This window comes from Bos mutus, chromosome 21 (genome assembly GCF_027580195.1).
Source record: "Bos mutus isolate GX-2022 chromosome 21, NWIPB_WYAK_1.1, whole genome shotgun sequence".
In the NCBI taxonomy this organism is placed as follows: domain Eukaryota; kingdom Metazoa; phylum Chordata; class Mammalia; order Artiodactyla; family Bovidae; genus Bos; species Bos mutus.
This window is the reverse complement of record NC_091637.1, coordinates 58,151,031-58,167,288: the sequence shown is the minus strand read 5'-3', so window position 1 is coordinate 58,167,288 and position 16,258 is coordinate 58,151,031. Positions and strand designations below refer to the sequence as shown.

The 16,258-nt window shown below is 52.4% G+C and overlaps 1 protein-coding gene across 2 annotated transcripts; it reads left to right on the top strand.

The window, feature by feature from the left end:
- Nucleotides 1-3,977: 3,977 nt before the first annotated feature.
- Nucleotides 3,978-15,688, top strand: SERPINA1 (serpin family A member 1). Of its 2 annotated transcripts, none has more exons than XM_005896206.3 (5): nt 3,978-4,098; nt 11,700-12,343; nt 13,201-13,471; nt 14,465-14,612; nt 15,427-15,688. In XM_005896206.3, exons 2-5 carry the CDS (start codon nt 11,704-11,706, stop codon nt 15,616-15,618), a joined length of 1,251 nt encoding a protein of 416 aa, XP_005896268.2. In that variant the 5' UTR covers nt 3,978-4,098; nt 11,700-11,703; the 3' UTR covers nt 15,619-15,688. The 2 variants fall into 2 exon arrangements, with proteins under 2 accessions (XP_005896268.2, XP_005896267.2); XM_005896205.3 differs by lacking the exon at nt 3,978-4,098 and adding an exon at nt 6,300-6,366.
- The last annotated feature ends 570 nt before the right edge of the window (nt 15,689-16,258 follow it).

Sequence of the window (16,258 nt, the reverse complement as noted above, 5' to 3'; positions counted from 1 at the left end):
GAGACCACATCTGTTCACCTTTGCCAACTCTGAGCCAAAAGGTGATCATAATATGCAGTGAATGAATGAATAAATGAACAAGCGCATGAATCGGTGAGGAAATGAAGGAAGAGGACCACAGCAGCTGATTGTAAGTAGAGGGAAGAAGGGAGGAATAGGAGAGGAGGGAGGGAGGCAGAGGGGCCGCACCATCAGCTTCATGGTAGCTGTGCCTCGGTTTCCTCATCTGTACTAAGAGGACATCACTGGTACCCAATGCACAGGACTGACACAGAGCCTGGGGGTAGTACGTGCTTGCAAAGGAGCGGCTGTGATGTGATGCAAGTGTTGAAAGATCACACACTGGAGCTGGTTTGGGAGATTGCGTTGTAAAATGAAGGCAGCAAGAGACTCAAGCAAACAGAAATGTCTAAAGTCAACAGGATAGACGGCAACAAGGTAAATCGAACCACTGCAACCCAAGGTCTGTGTTGGGCAAGCTGGGAGAGCCCTATTGCTCTCTGTTATCTGAGACACCCAGGCGGGGCTTATACTTCTGAAAAACAAGTCCCAAAGTCCTTCTCAGCCTCCTGCACATCCGGCCTTCCCTGTGATGCCCAGGAGGACCTTTGCCAGCCCCAACTCTCTTCCTCGCCCAGAGAGGGTTGCTGATACCAAGTCTTGGGGAAGAAGGGAAATAAGATGGGCCTGGGGTGTGGTGTCACTGCCAGAAAACAAGCGTGTGCTTTCCAGGGTGTCAGCCAGGGTTGTGGAAAGGAGAAGAGAGATAAATGAAAGGAATTCCTTATTCCCAAAATGTGAACATCCACAAGGAAATACTTATTAAACAGGACAGGGGTTGAGCCTCATAAAAGGTGAAAGTCCACAAAGGCCAAACATTCAAAGGGATAAAGTTAAAATAAAGTGTGTAAAAAATAGTGACAATAAAAACATTCCTTTTATTCATTTTAACAAGTAGGGGATGGAGCAACAGCTGGGTGTTCTGTTACTTCTATTAATAGTAACTGTAATCAAGATTGCCGGGAGAAATATCAATAACCTCAGATATGCAGATGACACCATCCTTATGGCAGAAAGTGAAGAGGAACTAAAAAGCCTCTTGATGAAAGTGAAAGTGGAGAGTGAAAAAGTTGGCTTAAAGCTCAACACTCAGAAAACGAAGATCATGGCATCCGGTCCCGTTACTTCATGGGAAATAGATGGGGAAACAGTGGGAACAGTGTCAGACTTTATTTTTCTGGGCTCCAAAATCACTGCAGATGGTGATTGCAGCCATGAAATTAAAAGACGCTTACTCCTTGGAAGGAAAGTTATGACCAACCTAGATAGCATATTGAAAAGCAGAGACATTACTTTGCCAACAAAGGTCCGTCTAGTCAAGGCTGTGGTTTTTCCTGTGGTCATGTATGGATGTGAGAGTTGGACTGTGAAGAAGGCTGAGCGCCGAATAATTGATGCTTTTGAACTGTGGTGTTGGAGAAGACTCTTGAGAGTCCCTTGGACTGAAAGCAGATCCAACCAGTCCATTCTGAAGGAGATCAGCCCTGGGATTTCTTTGGAAGGAACGATGCTAAAGCTGAAACTCCAGTACCTTGGCCACCTCATGCAAAGAGTTGACTCATTGGAAAAGACTCTGATGCTGGGAGGGATTGGGGGCAGGAGGAGAAGGGGACGACAGAGGATGAGATGGCCGGATGGCATCACTGACTCGATGGACGTGAGTCTGAGTGAACTCCGGGAGTTGGTGATGGACAGGGAGGCCTGGTGTGCTGCGATTCATGGGGTCGCAAAGAGTCGGACACGACTGAGCGACTGAACTGAACTGAACTGATTGTCACTTGAAATGCAAAGAGTTGCCCTCTTTTTCTCCAGGTAAGGGTGGAGACTCAAATTAAAAGCTGTGAATAGGTCAGATAGTTTCAGAAAAAGCAAGAATTGAACCACACACACAGAAAGTAGCCATGGACATTGGGCACAGAAGGAAAGAAGGTCCCCAAGGGTGTTGCAAGCTGGTAGAGCTGCGAGATGCCAGGATGAAGTGAACTCATCCTGATGATGCAAACTCGGTCCATCTCCTGGAATCAAAAACCTGGACCACACAACTAACCCTGCTAATGTAAATGAGCTATGAGAAGACGGACGTGGCACCAGGCTTGCTAATAGAGCAGGCCTGTCAAACATCCCAACAGCTTCCCTACATTTAAGCCTCATGACAATCATATGAACAAGAGAGATTCTAAGTATGCCCATTTAACAGAGGAGGGAACTGAGGCTCAGAGAGCTGAAATGAGCTCCTCCTCTAAGTCCAGGTTCCCTGGCTCCAACCACCCCTCACCCAACTTGGCCCTCTGCCCCTCACAGGTGCTCAGAAAGATGTAATTGCCCATGGCCCTCTGACCTAAGGAAGCAAAATGAGCCCAGCCCCCAGGAAGGGGATTGGTGGCCTTTAGGCAGAAGCTTGAATCTGAAGAGGTGTCCCTGGGCAAACGCGCTAGCCCCTCCCTCCAAATCTTTCTCCTGCTCAGATCCTGGGATTCATCTGAAAGGTTTTCCAGGCTCAGAATATCAAAGATAAAATGTGTTTGGCATTGACTTAGGGCCCATCTCTGCCTGAGACTGCCCTCGGTCTTGTGTGTTATCATTACACTGGCTCTTCACAGTTCTGGTAGCAGTGGTCATTCTTATTCCCCAACTCACAGAAGAGGAAATGGGGGTGCAGAGAGGTTAATTAGCTAAGATCTCATCAGAGAGTGGTGGAGTAAAGGCTTAAATCCAGGTGCTCAGCCCCCGAGCCCATGCCTGAGCCACTGAGCCACAGTGCCCCCTGAAGAAGGGAGCCGGTGCCTGGAAGGGGGCTCCCATAGTGAGTATCGGGGGTACATTGATGTGTCTGTGTGTGTGCCTGGGGCAGTCAGTGTAGGCTAGGTCCCACACTCTCTGGGAAACTGCCAACAGATGTAGCATCCCTGAAGTGCTCCATCACTCTCTGGACCAAGCAGGGCCTCTGGTCCTTCATCTACTTGATCTATACTCCTCCCCTCACTCCCTTCCTGCTGCAGACTGCACATTTCACTGTCATCTTTCTTTCCATCCCTCTCCCATATCTAGGCAGGATTATGGTGGGGACAGGGTCTCCCCAGAGACTGCCGATTCGCAGCCATCCCACAGCATCTTTCTAGGATACACTCATTCCCAGAGAATCAGTCTGGATACAACAATCAACAGTTCCAGAAGTAACCTAGTGGACTTTCTCCAGTTTGGCTTCTGATTTGTGATTGGAGAATGGCCACTGGGTGGATCCACCCCAGGCATTCTGTGCTCGCCCATTTTCCCGGATCACCCCACCCCTCGTTCCCAGGATGCCCGTCCAGAGGAGCTCTCTGCAGCGTGAAATACTAGAGAAGCGGGCAGTGGGAGGATGGGGAGACAAGGAAGGGCTGAGCATGGAGCCCTGGACTCAAAAGGAACAGGTCCCAACCCAGAGCCCCTCACTTTCTTCCAGGCCCTGCCTCACGCCCTTTCTTCAATCCTCCTCCAAGTGCCCCAGTCCCCCCGATGTCTTACATCCCTTCTTCCTGCAGCCAGTGTCTGTGACACACCCTCCCCCCTGAACACAGCCCATCTCAGTCTCTGTGGGGCTCCCTGTGTGCATTTCAGAGGTGGCTCAGGCCGCCTCCCTCCACAGGTGGCCCTGGAAACCTGCCAAGACGTTGATGCCCGGCTCTGGGCCCAAAGGAGACACCTGTCATCCCCTTTAATCTGCTCTGCCAGGTGCAACCAGCCCGCTTACAGAAGCTCAAAGGCACTGGGTGATTCATCCTGGGTCACACAGCCAGACACAGCAGGGCAACAGGTGACACACAGGACTACCGCCTGGGCTGGGACGGGCTTTCTGGCATCTGCCTGGCTCCTGGCAGCTTTGTGCAAGGCAGCTTCCTGCTCAGGGTCCCCACCCCTCCCAGACCTGCTGCCTGAACCACCCAGAAGCTCCTTCCTCCTGTGCTGGCAGAGCCTGGGCACCGCGCTCAGGGCATACACGGCCTCCAGGAGCTCCAGGGGAGGAGGAGTTCCTTCTGCCACAAGAACCTGGCATTGAAGGTAAGGGGGATGGGGGGGCACCTTCCCACCTGCCCCAGACCACCAGGGTGAGAAGCACTAAGTGTGGCAACAGCCTGGACACTTGCCGACGCCCACTCAGTGCGAGAGCTGAGAGGGGCAGCCAGGCGTGGGGGGAGGCCATTTCACAGATGGGGAAACTGAGGCACGGGGAGGGGAACAAATGTCCAGGAGGTACGGAGGGCAGACCTTGTTTCATCACACCCTGGGTCTTCAAGCTATGGGTGGGTGCAGAGCCCTGGGTAAGAAACCCCTTCAGCCAGCTCAGGGGAAGAGTCAGTGTTCTGAAGCCAGCTTGTAGAATCGGAGAGTCCGGAGAGATGGGAGCGGAGAGTACCTCCCTCCCTGAGCTCGTTTCTGCTCCTATGTGGGGGGTGGTACACACTCCCCTCACAGGGACACTGCGAGGACTCAGTAAGGGAAGCCTGGAGGGAAGCTCCTGGAACGCTTCCCGTCATCCTTAGACCACCCACCTAGAATCACACCAGGGAGATCCACGGGCACAGGGCTCAGCATGTGCCCCCGATGCTGGGCTCTGAGCTCTGAAACTGCTGCATTTAATCCTCGCAGCAGCCCAGCGAGGTACGAACTGTCACATCCCCATTTTACAGATGGGGAAACTGAGGCATGAAGCGCTTAAATGACTCCCCTGAGATGTCACAGCCAGTGAGTGGGGATGCTGGGTTCCCTGGTCTAAACCTGTGTGCTAGAGGAACCTACAGGCTATTCGCCAGGCACAGTCCCATAGCTGGGGCCAGGGGATGAGGGGTGGACAAAGACACATTTGTCCACTGACTCAACAAATACAGAGTGTACATGGTGTGCCAAGGGAGTGTAGGGCGGTGCACACAGCGCAATGCCAACTGCCTTAGGCTTCTAAATGGACTCTAACCCACTGAAAAGCCCAAGGCGGCTGGCATCACACTGTGCACCGCCCCAGTAGGGCCCTACTGGCCTCAATCCCACACTACCACCCTGGCCACCACCAGTGCCCCCAAAAGCCTGCCGTAGCTCCTGGATGGGGCCACAGGTCCCAGGAAAATTCAGGCAGCCTGTGGATTGAGTTAGCTGGCCGGAAGCCAGGTCCAGCGGAAACAGAAACAGGCCTGAGGCTGGCCAGGAATTGCACCTCCTCCTACCTGGAGAAGCTTGGTGAGCAGGTGTGAGCAGAGAGCTGTGCAGATCAAAATCAAGAGCCTAGTGTATGCCCAGTGCTTTACGTAAGTGATTTCCATATCCCTGACAATGAGCTGGAAGTGGGACCTCCAAGGCCTTAGGATGCAAATGAAACTACCCCATGTTTCAGAGAGATGGACCAGCTTGCCTGAGGCCACACAACTCTTTGTAGATTTACTCTCTGACCCTAGGCCTGTGCCCACGCCACCCGTATCAGCCTTAGGTAGCTGTGTCAACTGCAGTCAGGACCCATTTTGTTTCCAGGGAAGGCGAGAGAGGTTTTGTGTCTGCTTGGTGACTTTAGGTAGATGACCAGTTTCTCTATCTGCCAGCTGAGCTCTACCCCTTGCATCTTCAGCAGTGGGCCTTTTTGTTTGTTTATTTGTTTTGGGGCTGCGCTGGATCTTTGTTGCTGCTTCCTCTAGTTCTGGCAAGGGGGCTACTCTAGTTGCTGTGCACGGCCTTCCCATTGCAGTGGCTTCTCTGGTTATGGGTCACAGGCTCTAGGGCACAGGCTCCAGCAGTTGCTGTATGGGGTTAGTTGCCCCACAGCATATGGAATCTCCCCTGACCAGGGATCGAACCCACGTCCCCTGCACTGGCAGGCAGATTCTTAACCACTGGACTACCAGGGAAGTCCCAGCAGTGGGCCTTTCGAGGTGGCTCCATAAATGGTAGCCCTTGCTACCGATTAAGCAGCAACTGAGAGCTCCCCAGTGGATTGAAGGCCAGCAAAAGGCATGCCGTCCCCCAGAATGTCGGCATCAGTGCCACCCCAGCTTGGACGCAGGATGCTGTGGTTTATGAGCTGGGCACAAAGACTCTCTCAGGGATATGGTGCACAGGGCTGCGTGCCGCCCAGAAGGAGCACTGATGGGCGACGTGAGCAGGCAGTTCAGTGTCCAGCTGATGGACTTAGTCCTTATTTGTTCCTCTGATAACTGGGCTGACCTTGGTTAATGTTTACCAGCAGCCTCCCCCTTCGCCCCTCTGGGTCCAGTGCTTAAATACGGGGAAGGACAGGGCTCTGTCTCCTCGGCCTCAGTCACCAGCCCTGACCTAGGACAGTGAATCGTAAGTATGCCTTCCACTGGCCAGAGGCCTCCAGGACCCTGCACTCCCCGGGCAAGCCTTGGGGATGCAAGGAGGATGGAGCAGGCTGGAGCCGGGCCACCTGTTGTCATAGTAACAGCAGCCCTAGGGGTCCTTTCCTGCTCCCCAAGCCTGTCCAGGGCTTCCCCAATTCCTCCCGGTGACTAAAGTGGCCCTCTGCGAACGGAAGTGGAAGTGAGGGGGTGGGGGCTGGCTTTGGCATCCAGCGACCTAGGAGGGAGTATGTATGTTTCTGCTGGCACAGCTCCTGTATCTTTCCTGTTGGTGGTCTTCTGTAGGTCTCGCTGCCTCTGCATTTGCTCGGGTGTGTATCTTTTCTTGCTTCTACAGATGAGAATGATAAGGCTCAGGGAGGGACAGTGAGTAGCCCAGGTTCACAGAGCAACCTGGTAGGGAAGCCAGGTCGGACCAGAAGCTCTGAGTTTCAGCTGTTCATCATGCCTCCATTCTCTGCAGCAGTGCCCAGAACAGAACCACACCAGGTCTCAGCCTGGAGTTACAGAAGTGGGCCCCCCTGTGCACAGCGGGCCCCTGGCCATCCTTGTGTGCCACGGAAGATGGGGAGCTGAGGAGGGCACTATCCTGGGGGTGGGCTTTGAGCTGTATTCCTGAGCCCCTACTCTGCACAGGCAGCCTCTATTTAAGCCTCATGGCAATCCTCTGAGGTAGTTACCGTGGCGTTCCCATTTTACAGATGAAGACTTCTGGGACAGGGAGGTTCATCCCTTGCTCCCAGTTACACCATCTAGGATTCAAGCTTAGGCTGAATCCCCTCCAGAATCCCCGCTTCTGCCCTCATGCCCACTGCACAATCATCCCTTCAGGTCTCAGGCACCAGCTGGGGAATGGGAAGCCTGGTCTGGCTTTGAGTCACCTCTGATGCTGGGTGACCTTAGACAGTTGCTCATCCTCTCTGCCTTTTTGGGCAAAGCACAGATAACCTTGGCCCTCCTGCCCCTACCCCACTCCCACTAGCTTTGATCTCTGGACTTTAGGAAGGATATGATTTTTCCATCACTGGTGTTTGGAGATGGAGTACAAAAATGACCCAGGCCAAGGCAACCAGACTCTTTTAGAGGATCCTGAAAGAGCCACAGTGTCAACAACAACTGATGCCTCCTGAGAACTGACAGTGTGCCAGGAATTTCTTGGCACTTTGCACCTATTTCTTTTGCATAATTGTCTTTTAGGGGAAGTACACCCATATCATCACTGGGAAACTGAGGTTCAGAGAGGTTGAGTAACTAGTCCAAGGTCACAGAACTGATAGCAAATTGAGCGTGGGCGTCCTGGCCTCATAGCCTCTAATCTTAGCCACAAAGTGACGCTGCCTCTCTTTGTTCAGCCAGGCCACCTCTGAGGTTTTCTGTTCTGAGGCCTCTACCTTCAGCTTTGTATACAGAGAAGGGCTAAATGCCAAATTCAGGAATCAAAACACCCAGGATTAAATTCGGTCTTGTAGAGACTTCCCTGGTGGTTCAGTGATTAAGACTCCCCACTTCCACTGCAGGAAGCACAGGTTTGATTCCTGGTCAGGGAACTAAGATCCCACATGCTGCACACACAAAAAATTAGTTCTGTAAGCCGCCAGTTCAGTTCTGTGATTTTCAGTAATTTATTTAATTTCCACAGCCCCTGATTTCTCCATCTATATTGTTGTTCAGTGGCTCAGGCATGTCCCACTCTTTGGGATTCCGTAGGCTGCAGCACCCCAGGCTTCCCTGTCTTTCACCATCTCCTGGACTTTGCTCAAACTCATGTCCATTGAGTTGGTGATGCCATCCAACCATTTCCTCCTCTGTCACCCTTGTCTCCTCCTAGCCTCAATCTTTCAGCATCAGGGTCTTTCCCAGTGAGTCAGTTCTCCGCACCAGGTGACCAAAGTATTGGAACTTCAGCTTCAGCATCAGTCCTTCCAATGAATACTTAGGACTGATTTCCTTGCTGTCTCCATCTATAAAATGGGACTAATAATAACTCCCACCTCTCAGGGTAAGCTCTGAGGGAAGATGAGACAGTGCATGGATGCCTGCTATTCACGAAGTGAAAAGAGGAGGAGGATGCTCACGCTGACATTTGCTAAGAATAGGGTCTGGCAGCTAATAGTCAATGAATAAAGACCTGGAGAATTGAACTGAACATTTTCTAAACTCAGAGGCCATTCTGTGCAGAGCAGGGTTCCCCTCTCTGGTCCTGAGCAGTGTGGCTAACTGGCCTGGAAGAAATCTGCCAGCTCTCTAGCTTGAACCCTCCCTGTGCACAGGTAGGGCTTCCACACCTGCTAGATGCCCACCCACTCATCACCTTATCCATTCTTCACATCTGCCTTGCAAGAGATTCTTTTCTCCACTTACAGGAAGGCGAGGCTCGAAGAAGTGCAATCACTTGCCCAAGGCCACTTACCTGTAAGTGGCAGGGCTGAGTCACCCTGGGCTTTACCCAGGTGTCGATAGGCTGTGACCTTAGGTCACAGTCACTTCCTAGACCCCACTGGGTCGCTCTTGATCACCATTTTATGTCCTGGGGGAAAGAAATGGCATGAGATTAGGCAAAGGGACAGCTGATTCATTGTCCCCGACCTACCCCAGACTCCGGAAGTGTCATTGTGACATCTTCATTCTGCTGATTTGAAGTTTGGTCCCTGTACCTCTGGGCACTTCGCCGTTTCCTCTCTCATCTCTGGTCAGCTCCCCAGCACTAGGATTTGGGGATTAGGGGGAAGGGACTTCCTTGGATAAAAGGGAGAGGAGAGAGAGGTCTTGGGCCCCCGAAGTTCTAAGGAACAGACTGGGAGGCAAAAGGAAGCCAACAGAGTCTCAAGACTGACATCACAGTGTTCGGGACCTAATTCTGACACTCACTGAATTGACCTGGAGACACACTGTCCCGTCTATAGTTCGAGAGGTGGGGAAACCAAGCCCTGCTCCAGCCAGCTTTATCCCTGATTCACTGCATGGCCTTGGCAAGGCTCTGACCCCTTCCTGGCCTCAGACCATTTACTGTAAGACGAGGAAGCCAAAGGAGGTGATGTAACCCCCAGGCAGAAGGATGGGGTGGGGGCAGGGAGGTGCTCACCCCAGCTGTAGCCCCTCTTCCCCTCAGCCGCATGCCAGCCTTGTTACCTTCTTAAGGTCAACATCCCTCTTGGCAGGAGGGCACCTCACCCTGTAACCCCATGGGAAGTTTCAGTCCATCTTGTTCCACCAAACCCAGATACCCCTCTAATTAAAATTCCAGCATTGGTACACAGGGACCTCATTTAGGTCCCCCTTAACCTCAGTCTATACAACTGGGCAGAGTGAGGCCCCAAAACAAGTAAATGCTTACCTAAGGCCAAGTGGACAGAGGTGGCCCTGTGTGCACGAGAAGCCACAGCCTCTGGCTCTGAGGCCAGTTGGCATATGTAGTGTCCCCACCGTGCAGAGTTCAAATCCCTCATCATCTCTGAGCCTCACCAAGATGGGGAATTTCCATCAACCGTGAAGGACCACACCAAAATCCGGTGGGGAGGTAGCGAGAAGTGCAAGGGCAATGGAAATATACAGAATTAATCTCAGCATCATCTTCAGCTCTAAAACCACTGGCTAGTTTACGAAAAATATAAACAGGTCTTACATAATCTGTGGTCTCTATTTGGGTTATTTAGAGGCCTGAAGTCCAGAAAAAAAAAAAAAGGTAATGGAAAGAAACCAGTTTTGGACTTCATCTTGTTGTTTATTGGAAAGAAACTTTAAGTCCAAGGGGGTAAGTAAAACCCAGCATTCCTTGTTTCCAACTTTTTCCATATGCCAAGTTCAAGAGCTCCTTTGTCTTTGTATTTTATTAAAATGATGTTTTAGTTATGTGACTAATACCAATAGCCAGCTCTGTGGCTGCAGGCACACCCTCTCCTCTGCTTGGAACTCAGTTCCCTTATCTGGGAAGAGAGCAGGTGGTACTTAGGAGACCTCGGCGTGGTGGCCCAAGGCAGGGGTCTGTGTGGAGTGGAGGGAGCTCTGTGGGGCAGAGCTGGTCCTGTGTTGCTGCAGGAGATGCTGACTTTAATGATCACTAGATGGAGCCTGACCTTGCTGGGCCACCCACAGGCCTTGCCATTCTCTGCTGTCTCCTCCGACCAGCCATGGAGCTCATCTTCCTCTCATCATCCTCTGAGGGCTTCTGCTTGCCCATCTACCAGGCTCTCCTTCAAGGCCATCTTCTCTCTTAGGTGCTTTCAATGTAAGGTGTGGAGTCTAGACTTAGTGAAGATCTTACTTTCAAAGATCCCCCAAATCTGACTTTCTACCTGTGACAAAGTGAGGACCAGAGAGACTAAGCAACTCATCCAAGGTCACACAGCTGGTGGTGACAGAGACCTAGATTAGAAGCCAGGTCTGTCTGAAAACGAAAAGATGCTTTTCCAACTCTTACCCACCCCACCCCGCCCCCCACCCACACAGAGACAAATTCCACTTGGCTGGAGGAGCCAGGACCTTCAGCACCCACAAGCATGTTGAGCAGAGCTGGGACAGAGGCAAGCAGGGTGGGTGGCAAAGCTGACCGTCAGCACAGTCCTGTGACTGAGGCCACAGATTCACTGTGAGGGCAGCCCTCCAGCTCAGGAACATCCACTAGGGGCTGAGGTTCACTGTGTGTTGGGGTACCGCCCCCCGCCCCAGCTGGGTTTCCTTACAGCTCTTCTGTGTGTCATTGAAGCAAGATCCCTCCCACTCTGGGCTGTCACCTCTCTGTCCATTAGGTAACAGATTTCAGTGGAAGTCCTCCTAGGGCTGTTCCCGATCCAATCATCCCTGAGTCCAATTCCACCCACCTCCTGGGTCATTGTCCACTTCCTGTCCCTCAGTTTCCTCTTCCCAAAATAAGGGCAGCAGCACTTACACCTTGGGGTCATTATGGATATTAGTGGGGCCATCGAGAGCGTGGACTCCAGACCCAGATGACCTGGGAGTGTGATTCTGATTCTGCTACTTGTCTGTCCTGAAACCTTGGACAAGTGACTTAACCTCTAGGAGCCTGGTCTCATCTGTAAGCCCAGGGGTGTCGCATGACCTACGTCAGAGGCCTGTTACCAGAGCATGGTGAGATAAGACAGTAAAGAGCTTAGGATGGAATTTGGCATGCAATAAGCACCATCAAGTCCCTGCCATTGTTCTGAGTCTTTCAGTGACGCTGACATAGAAGAATGTTAGTCATATAGATCCTCGATAAACTGGTTGCTTTGACCTGGCATCAGTCAGTGGCCAAGGGACTCACTGTATGGTCTGATCCAGGCATGGTACCCTTCTCTCTTGCAGGATAATGGCACTCTCCATCACGCAGGGCCTTCTGCTGCTGGCAGCCCTGTGCTGCCTGGCCCCCATCTCCCTGGCTGGAGTTCTCCAAGGACACGCTGTCCAAGAGACAGATGATACATCCCACCAGGAAGCAGCGTGCCACAAGATTGCCCCCAACCTGGCCAACTTTGCCTTCAGCATATACCACCATTTGGCCCATCAGTCCAACACCAGCAACATCTTCTTCTCCCCCGTGAGCATCGCTTCAGCCTTTGCGATGCTCTCCCTGGGAGCCAAGGGCAACACTCACACTGAGATCCTGAAGGGCCTGGGTTTCAACCTCACTGAGCTCGCAGAGGCTGAGATCCACAAAGGCTTTCAGCATCTTCTCCACACCCTGAACCAGCCAAACCACCAGCTGCAACTGACCACTGGCAATGGTCTGTTCATCAATGAGAGTGCAAAGCTAGTGGATACGTTTTTGGAGGATGTCAAGAACCTGTATCACTCTGAAGCCTTCTCCATCAACTTCAGGGATGCTGAGGAGGCCAAGAAGAAGATCAACGATTATGTAGAGAAGGGAAGCCATGGAAAAATTGTGGATTTGGTAAAGGTTCTTGACCCAAACACAGTTTTTGCTCTGGTGAATTACATTTCCTTTAAAGGTAAGGTTGTGTAACCAGTCTGAGCTTTTTCACACAGAAATACCCCCAAAATATTCTCAAACACTCAGTTCTTAACTTTCCTGGCAGCACAGAATGGGATATAGCCGTGCATCTCTGCATGTGTTATTCAATTTTCCACACATGACCACTAAAACTTCCTGTAATCAAATAGGGTTAGGGAATTATGGATTAAACAAAGTACCTTCATCTCTGCAGGACTTTTCAGAGCCCTAAATGTCCTAACATGCATGGCAAATTCCTACGTTGGAGAGGTGTATGATATGCAGTGCCTCCCAAAATAGAGTCAGAAAAACAAATCCCGAACCACACTTCTGACAACTGCAGTGCAGAGAAAGTAGTGACACCTTTGGAGTCAGGAAGACCAAGATTTAAATTCTTCCTCTACCACATGAGACTCCACGAAATTGAAATTCTGGATCCTATACCAGCCTTGCATTATTCTCCCCCAAAGTCTTTTCTGTAGACTGCTGGTTCACTTTAGACCCATTTTACAGATGGTAAAACTGAGGTTTGGGGCTTCCCAGGTGGCTCAGGGGTAAAGAATCCACCTGCCAATGCAGAAGCACAGGAGATGCGGGTTTGATCCCTGGGTCAGGAAGCTCCCTTGAAGTAGGAAATGGCAAACCCCTCTAGTATTCTTGCCTGGGAAATCCCATGGACAGAGGAGCCTGGTGAGCTACAGTCCATGGGGTCGCAAAGCGTCGGACACAAGCACACACGCAAACCTGAGGCTCAGAGAGAAGTACCTCACCAGGAGGCTCAGGGCTCCTTTATTTCCCCACTGTTACTAAACCTTCTCCCACCCTTGGCTGATGTCCGCTATCTCTTCTCTCCAGGAAAATGGGAGAAGCCCTTCGAGATGAAGCACACCACAGAGAGGGACTTCCATGTGGACGAGCAAACCACTGTGAAGGTGCCCATGATGAACCGCCTGGGCATGTTTGACCTCCACTACTGCGACAAGCTCGCCAGCTGGGTGCTGCTGTTGGACTACGTGGGCAACGTCACCGCCTGCTTCATCCTGCCTGACCTGGGGAAACTGCAGCAGCTGGAGGACAAGCTCAACAACGAACTCCTCGCCAAGTTCCTGGAAAAGAAATATGCAAGGTGATCTCCCAGACAGACCGACCCGGGAGCTGCCACATCTGGTTCAGTCAGAGGGTGGGGGGATAGACCCACCGACCACGGCCATGACCGCTGTGTGTCTGCTTCCAACAGAGGCCAGAATGCATGCACGTGGTACCAGGCAGACTCCATGGGAGGGCTGGTGCCCAGGGGTGAGGAGTGAAAGTCCTGTCCTTGAGGACGTCCTCCCCAGCCTGGACACTGCCCGTTCCTGGTGCACAGGGAAAGCAATGTCAAATTCATGTTGTTGGCAAACCCAGAAAGAAGAGGATGGACTTTTTGGCAAAGGTGGCATTTGAATGTAGATTACAGGATAGAGTGTGGATTACAGGCTAAAAAGTCCACGGCAGGATGGGGGCGGGGGAGGGGAGGATAATGCTTGGAGCATTATCCAAGATAATGCTGAAAAAGCCAACGCCCAGAGCAGGAAACTCCAGCACCTGTTTGAGGCTGGTTCTGATTCCTCTGTCATTAGATGAGTGTGGTTCGACCAGGTCCCCATCATGCACTCCATATCAGTACCTGTCTCTGTGTTTGTAAATATGCCCAGGCCCGGATGAGCAATTTTATCATGTATAACATAAAACAAAGATGAAAATACAGAAAAGTACTCCTCACGCCCTCAACAGATGTCACTCAGGACCTACCACCACACCCCACAGTCCCCTGGGATCCTGGCCCTGGGGGAGTCCCAGTCTAGCGGGTGTGATGAAACCCTACAGGGAAGTAGTGAGTACAGTCCTTCCAGAAGACACCCCAGATCTCCAGGAGGCCTTCTCAGAGGAGGTGGCCCTTGAGAGGCTCTGCAGGACAAGAGGATGGCCCTGATTCTAATATCCTCTGACCCTGGGCATAGAGGAACTAAAAGTGGAATAAACCAAAGTGTGAGAGCAGGGGGAGAGGGCACCAACTGGAAAGAACAACCAGAAAAGGAAGCTCTTTCAACTCTGTGACTTTTTTTTTTTTTCACGACAGTTCTGCCAATTTACATTTGCCCAAACTGTCCATTTCTGAAACGTACGATCTGAAAACTGTCCTGGGCGATGTGGGCATCACCGAGGTCTTCAGCGATAGGGCTGACCTCTCAGGGATCACCAAGGAACAGCCTCTGAAGGTGTCCAAGGTGAGTGTGTCCCTGACGTCTGTAGGTCAGAATGCATGCGGGGCCACAGCTCTGGGGCGAGGCTGAGGAAGGGGCAGAGGGACGCAGGCACGCCAGCAGACCAAGGCCCCTGAGGAATGCCATCGCTCCACAACGACGGCAGTGTGGTCAGCTGACAGAGGGGAGGAGGTGGCCTCACGTGCTTGGAAGTTGTGGCACTTACTCTCCGTCTCATCCTTGTCCAGGGACTTCCCTTTTTTGGGCCCCTATAACCCCCTACTTACAGAGAGAGACTTAGGCTCGGGGATTGCCAAGACCTTTTGGCCCCTGCATCTGAGACTCCGGGAACTACTGGCGAATCACCGAGTCAGTGGTTTCAACCAAAGATGCCGTTTATTCAGGGGAATTACAGGTGCCCAAGAAAACAACTGCGGTTCAGTGTTTGTGAACAGAGTACTTGGGTGGGGACAAGGCACATGAAAGCACCCCTCAAAGTCCTGCTCCCCAAGGAGCTTAGTATCTGGTTCCACAAATAAGAGGGGAGCCAAGGAAACAGAAGGCAGGAAAATCTCTCCCTGAGGTGATGGGTTGTTTCCCAGGAAGGCTGGGGAGGAAGAGGCTGGGGTACCCTCGTGGATCAGACAGAGGCCTTGCGAGCATCCCTCGTGTGTCCCCTGCAGGGCCAGGTAGACAGCGATGGGGAAAGACAGGAGGCGAGGAGAGAGGCCAGAGGGTGCCCCACCCTGGGCGAGGCACTCCTCCCTGCCTGGCTCCCAGGCCTGGGTGGGGGCCTGTCTCCACTCCCATGTGACCTCGTTGCTCTCCCGCCTTCCAGGCGCTCCACAAGGCTGCACTGACCATCGATGAGAAAGGGACAGAAGCTGTCGGGTCCACGTTTCTGGAAGCCATCCCCATGTCCCTTCCCCCAGACGTCGAGTTCAACAGACCCTTCCTCTGCATCCTCTACGACAGAAACACCAAATCTCCCCTCTTCGTGGGAAAGGTGGTGAATCCCACCCAAGCCTAACTGCCTCTCGGAGTTCAGCCTTCCCCTCCCAGGCCAGGTCCCCCCACTCCCTCCATGGCATTAAAGGATGACTGACCTAGCCCGAGCTTGCATGTGGCGTGTCAACCCTTCGTCCTCTTGCATCTGAGTCTTTCTTTGCATCCCCAGGATGTGTGTGGAATCTGGGCCATGGCCCTCCTTCATGTGTCCACTGCATTAAGATGCCTTAGCATTTACGCTGCCCAACCCCGTGCTCGGCCAGGCTGAAAGGTCGGCTGAATCCCACAGCTTCCTGCCTCTCCCCCAGTCACTACGGAAAAGCTCCAGGCTTTCCGGTCTCCTCTGGGGTCCCCAGGGGGAAACCCCACAGGCTCAGAATCCAGCCCATGGCCCCCACCTCCATCCAGCATCCACCGGGTCCTCCTGCTCAGCCTCATCCCCACTGGTCTCACTGTGGCCCCCACTTAGAGCTCCTCAGCTGCAGGCTGCCACTGCTTCCAGAGCCTTCAGCTCACACGGGGACACTGGGCTGCAGCGTCTCCAGCAGCAGAGATAGGAATCGGGTCCTCTCCTTGTCCCACATCGTCACCTGAGCCAGGCTTGGACACTGACCGCTCACAGGTCTCTCCTGCCAAAGGCTCTGGTTGGTGTTTGCAGGGGC

Coding starts and splice junctions, on each gene's coding strand:
- SERPINA1 (XM_005896206.3), top strand. CDS start 11,704: ATGGCACTCTCCATCACGCAGGGCCTTCTGCTGCTGGCAGCCCTGTGC. Junction 13,472..14,464: donor CTGGAAAAGAAATATGCAAG/GTGATCTCCCAG, acceptor TTTTCACGACAG/TTCTGCCAATTTACATTTGC. Junction 14,613..15,426: donor AGCCTCTGAAGGTGTCCAAG/GTGAGTGTGTCC, acceptor CCCGCCTTCCAG/GCGCTCCACAAGGCTGCACT.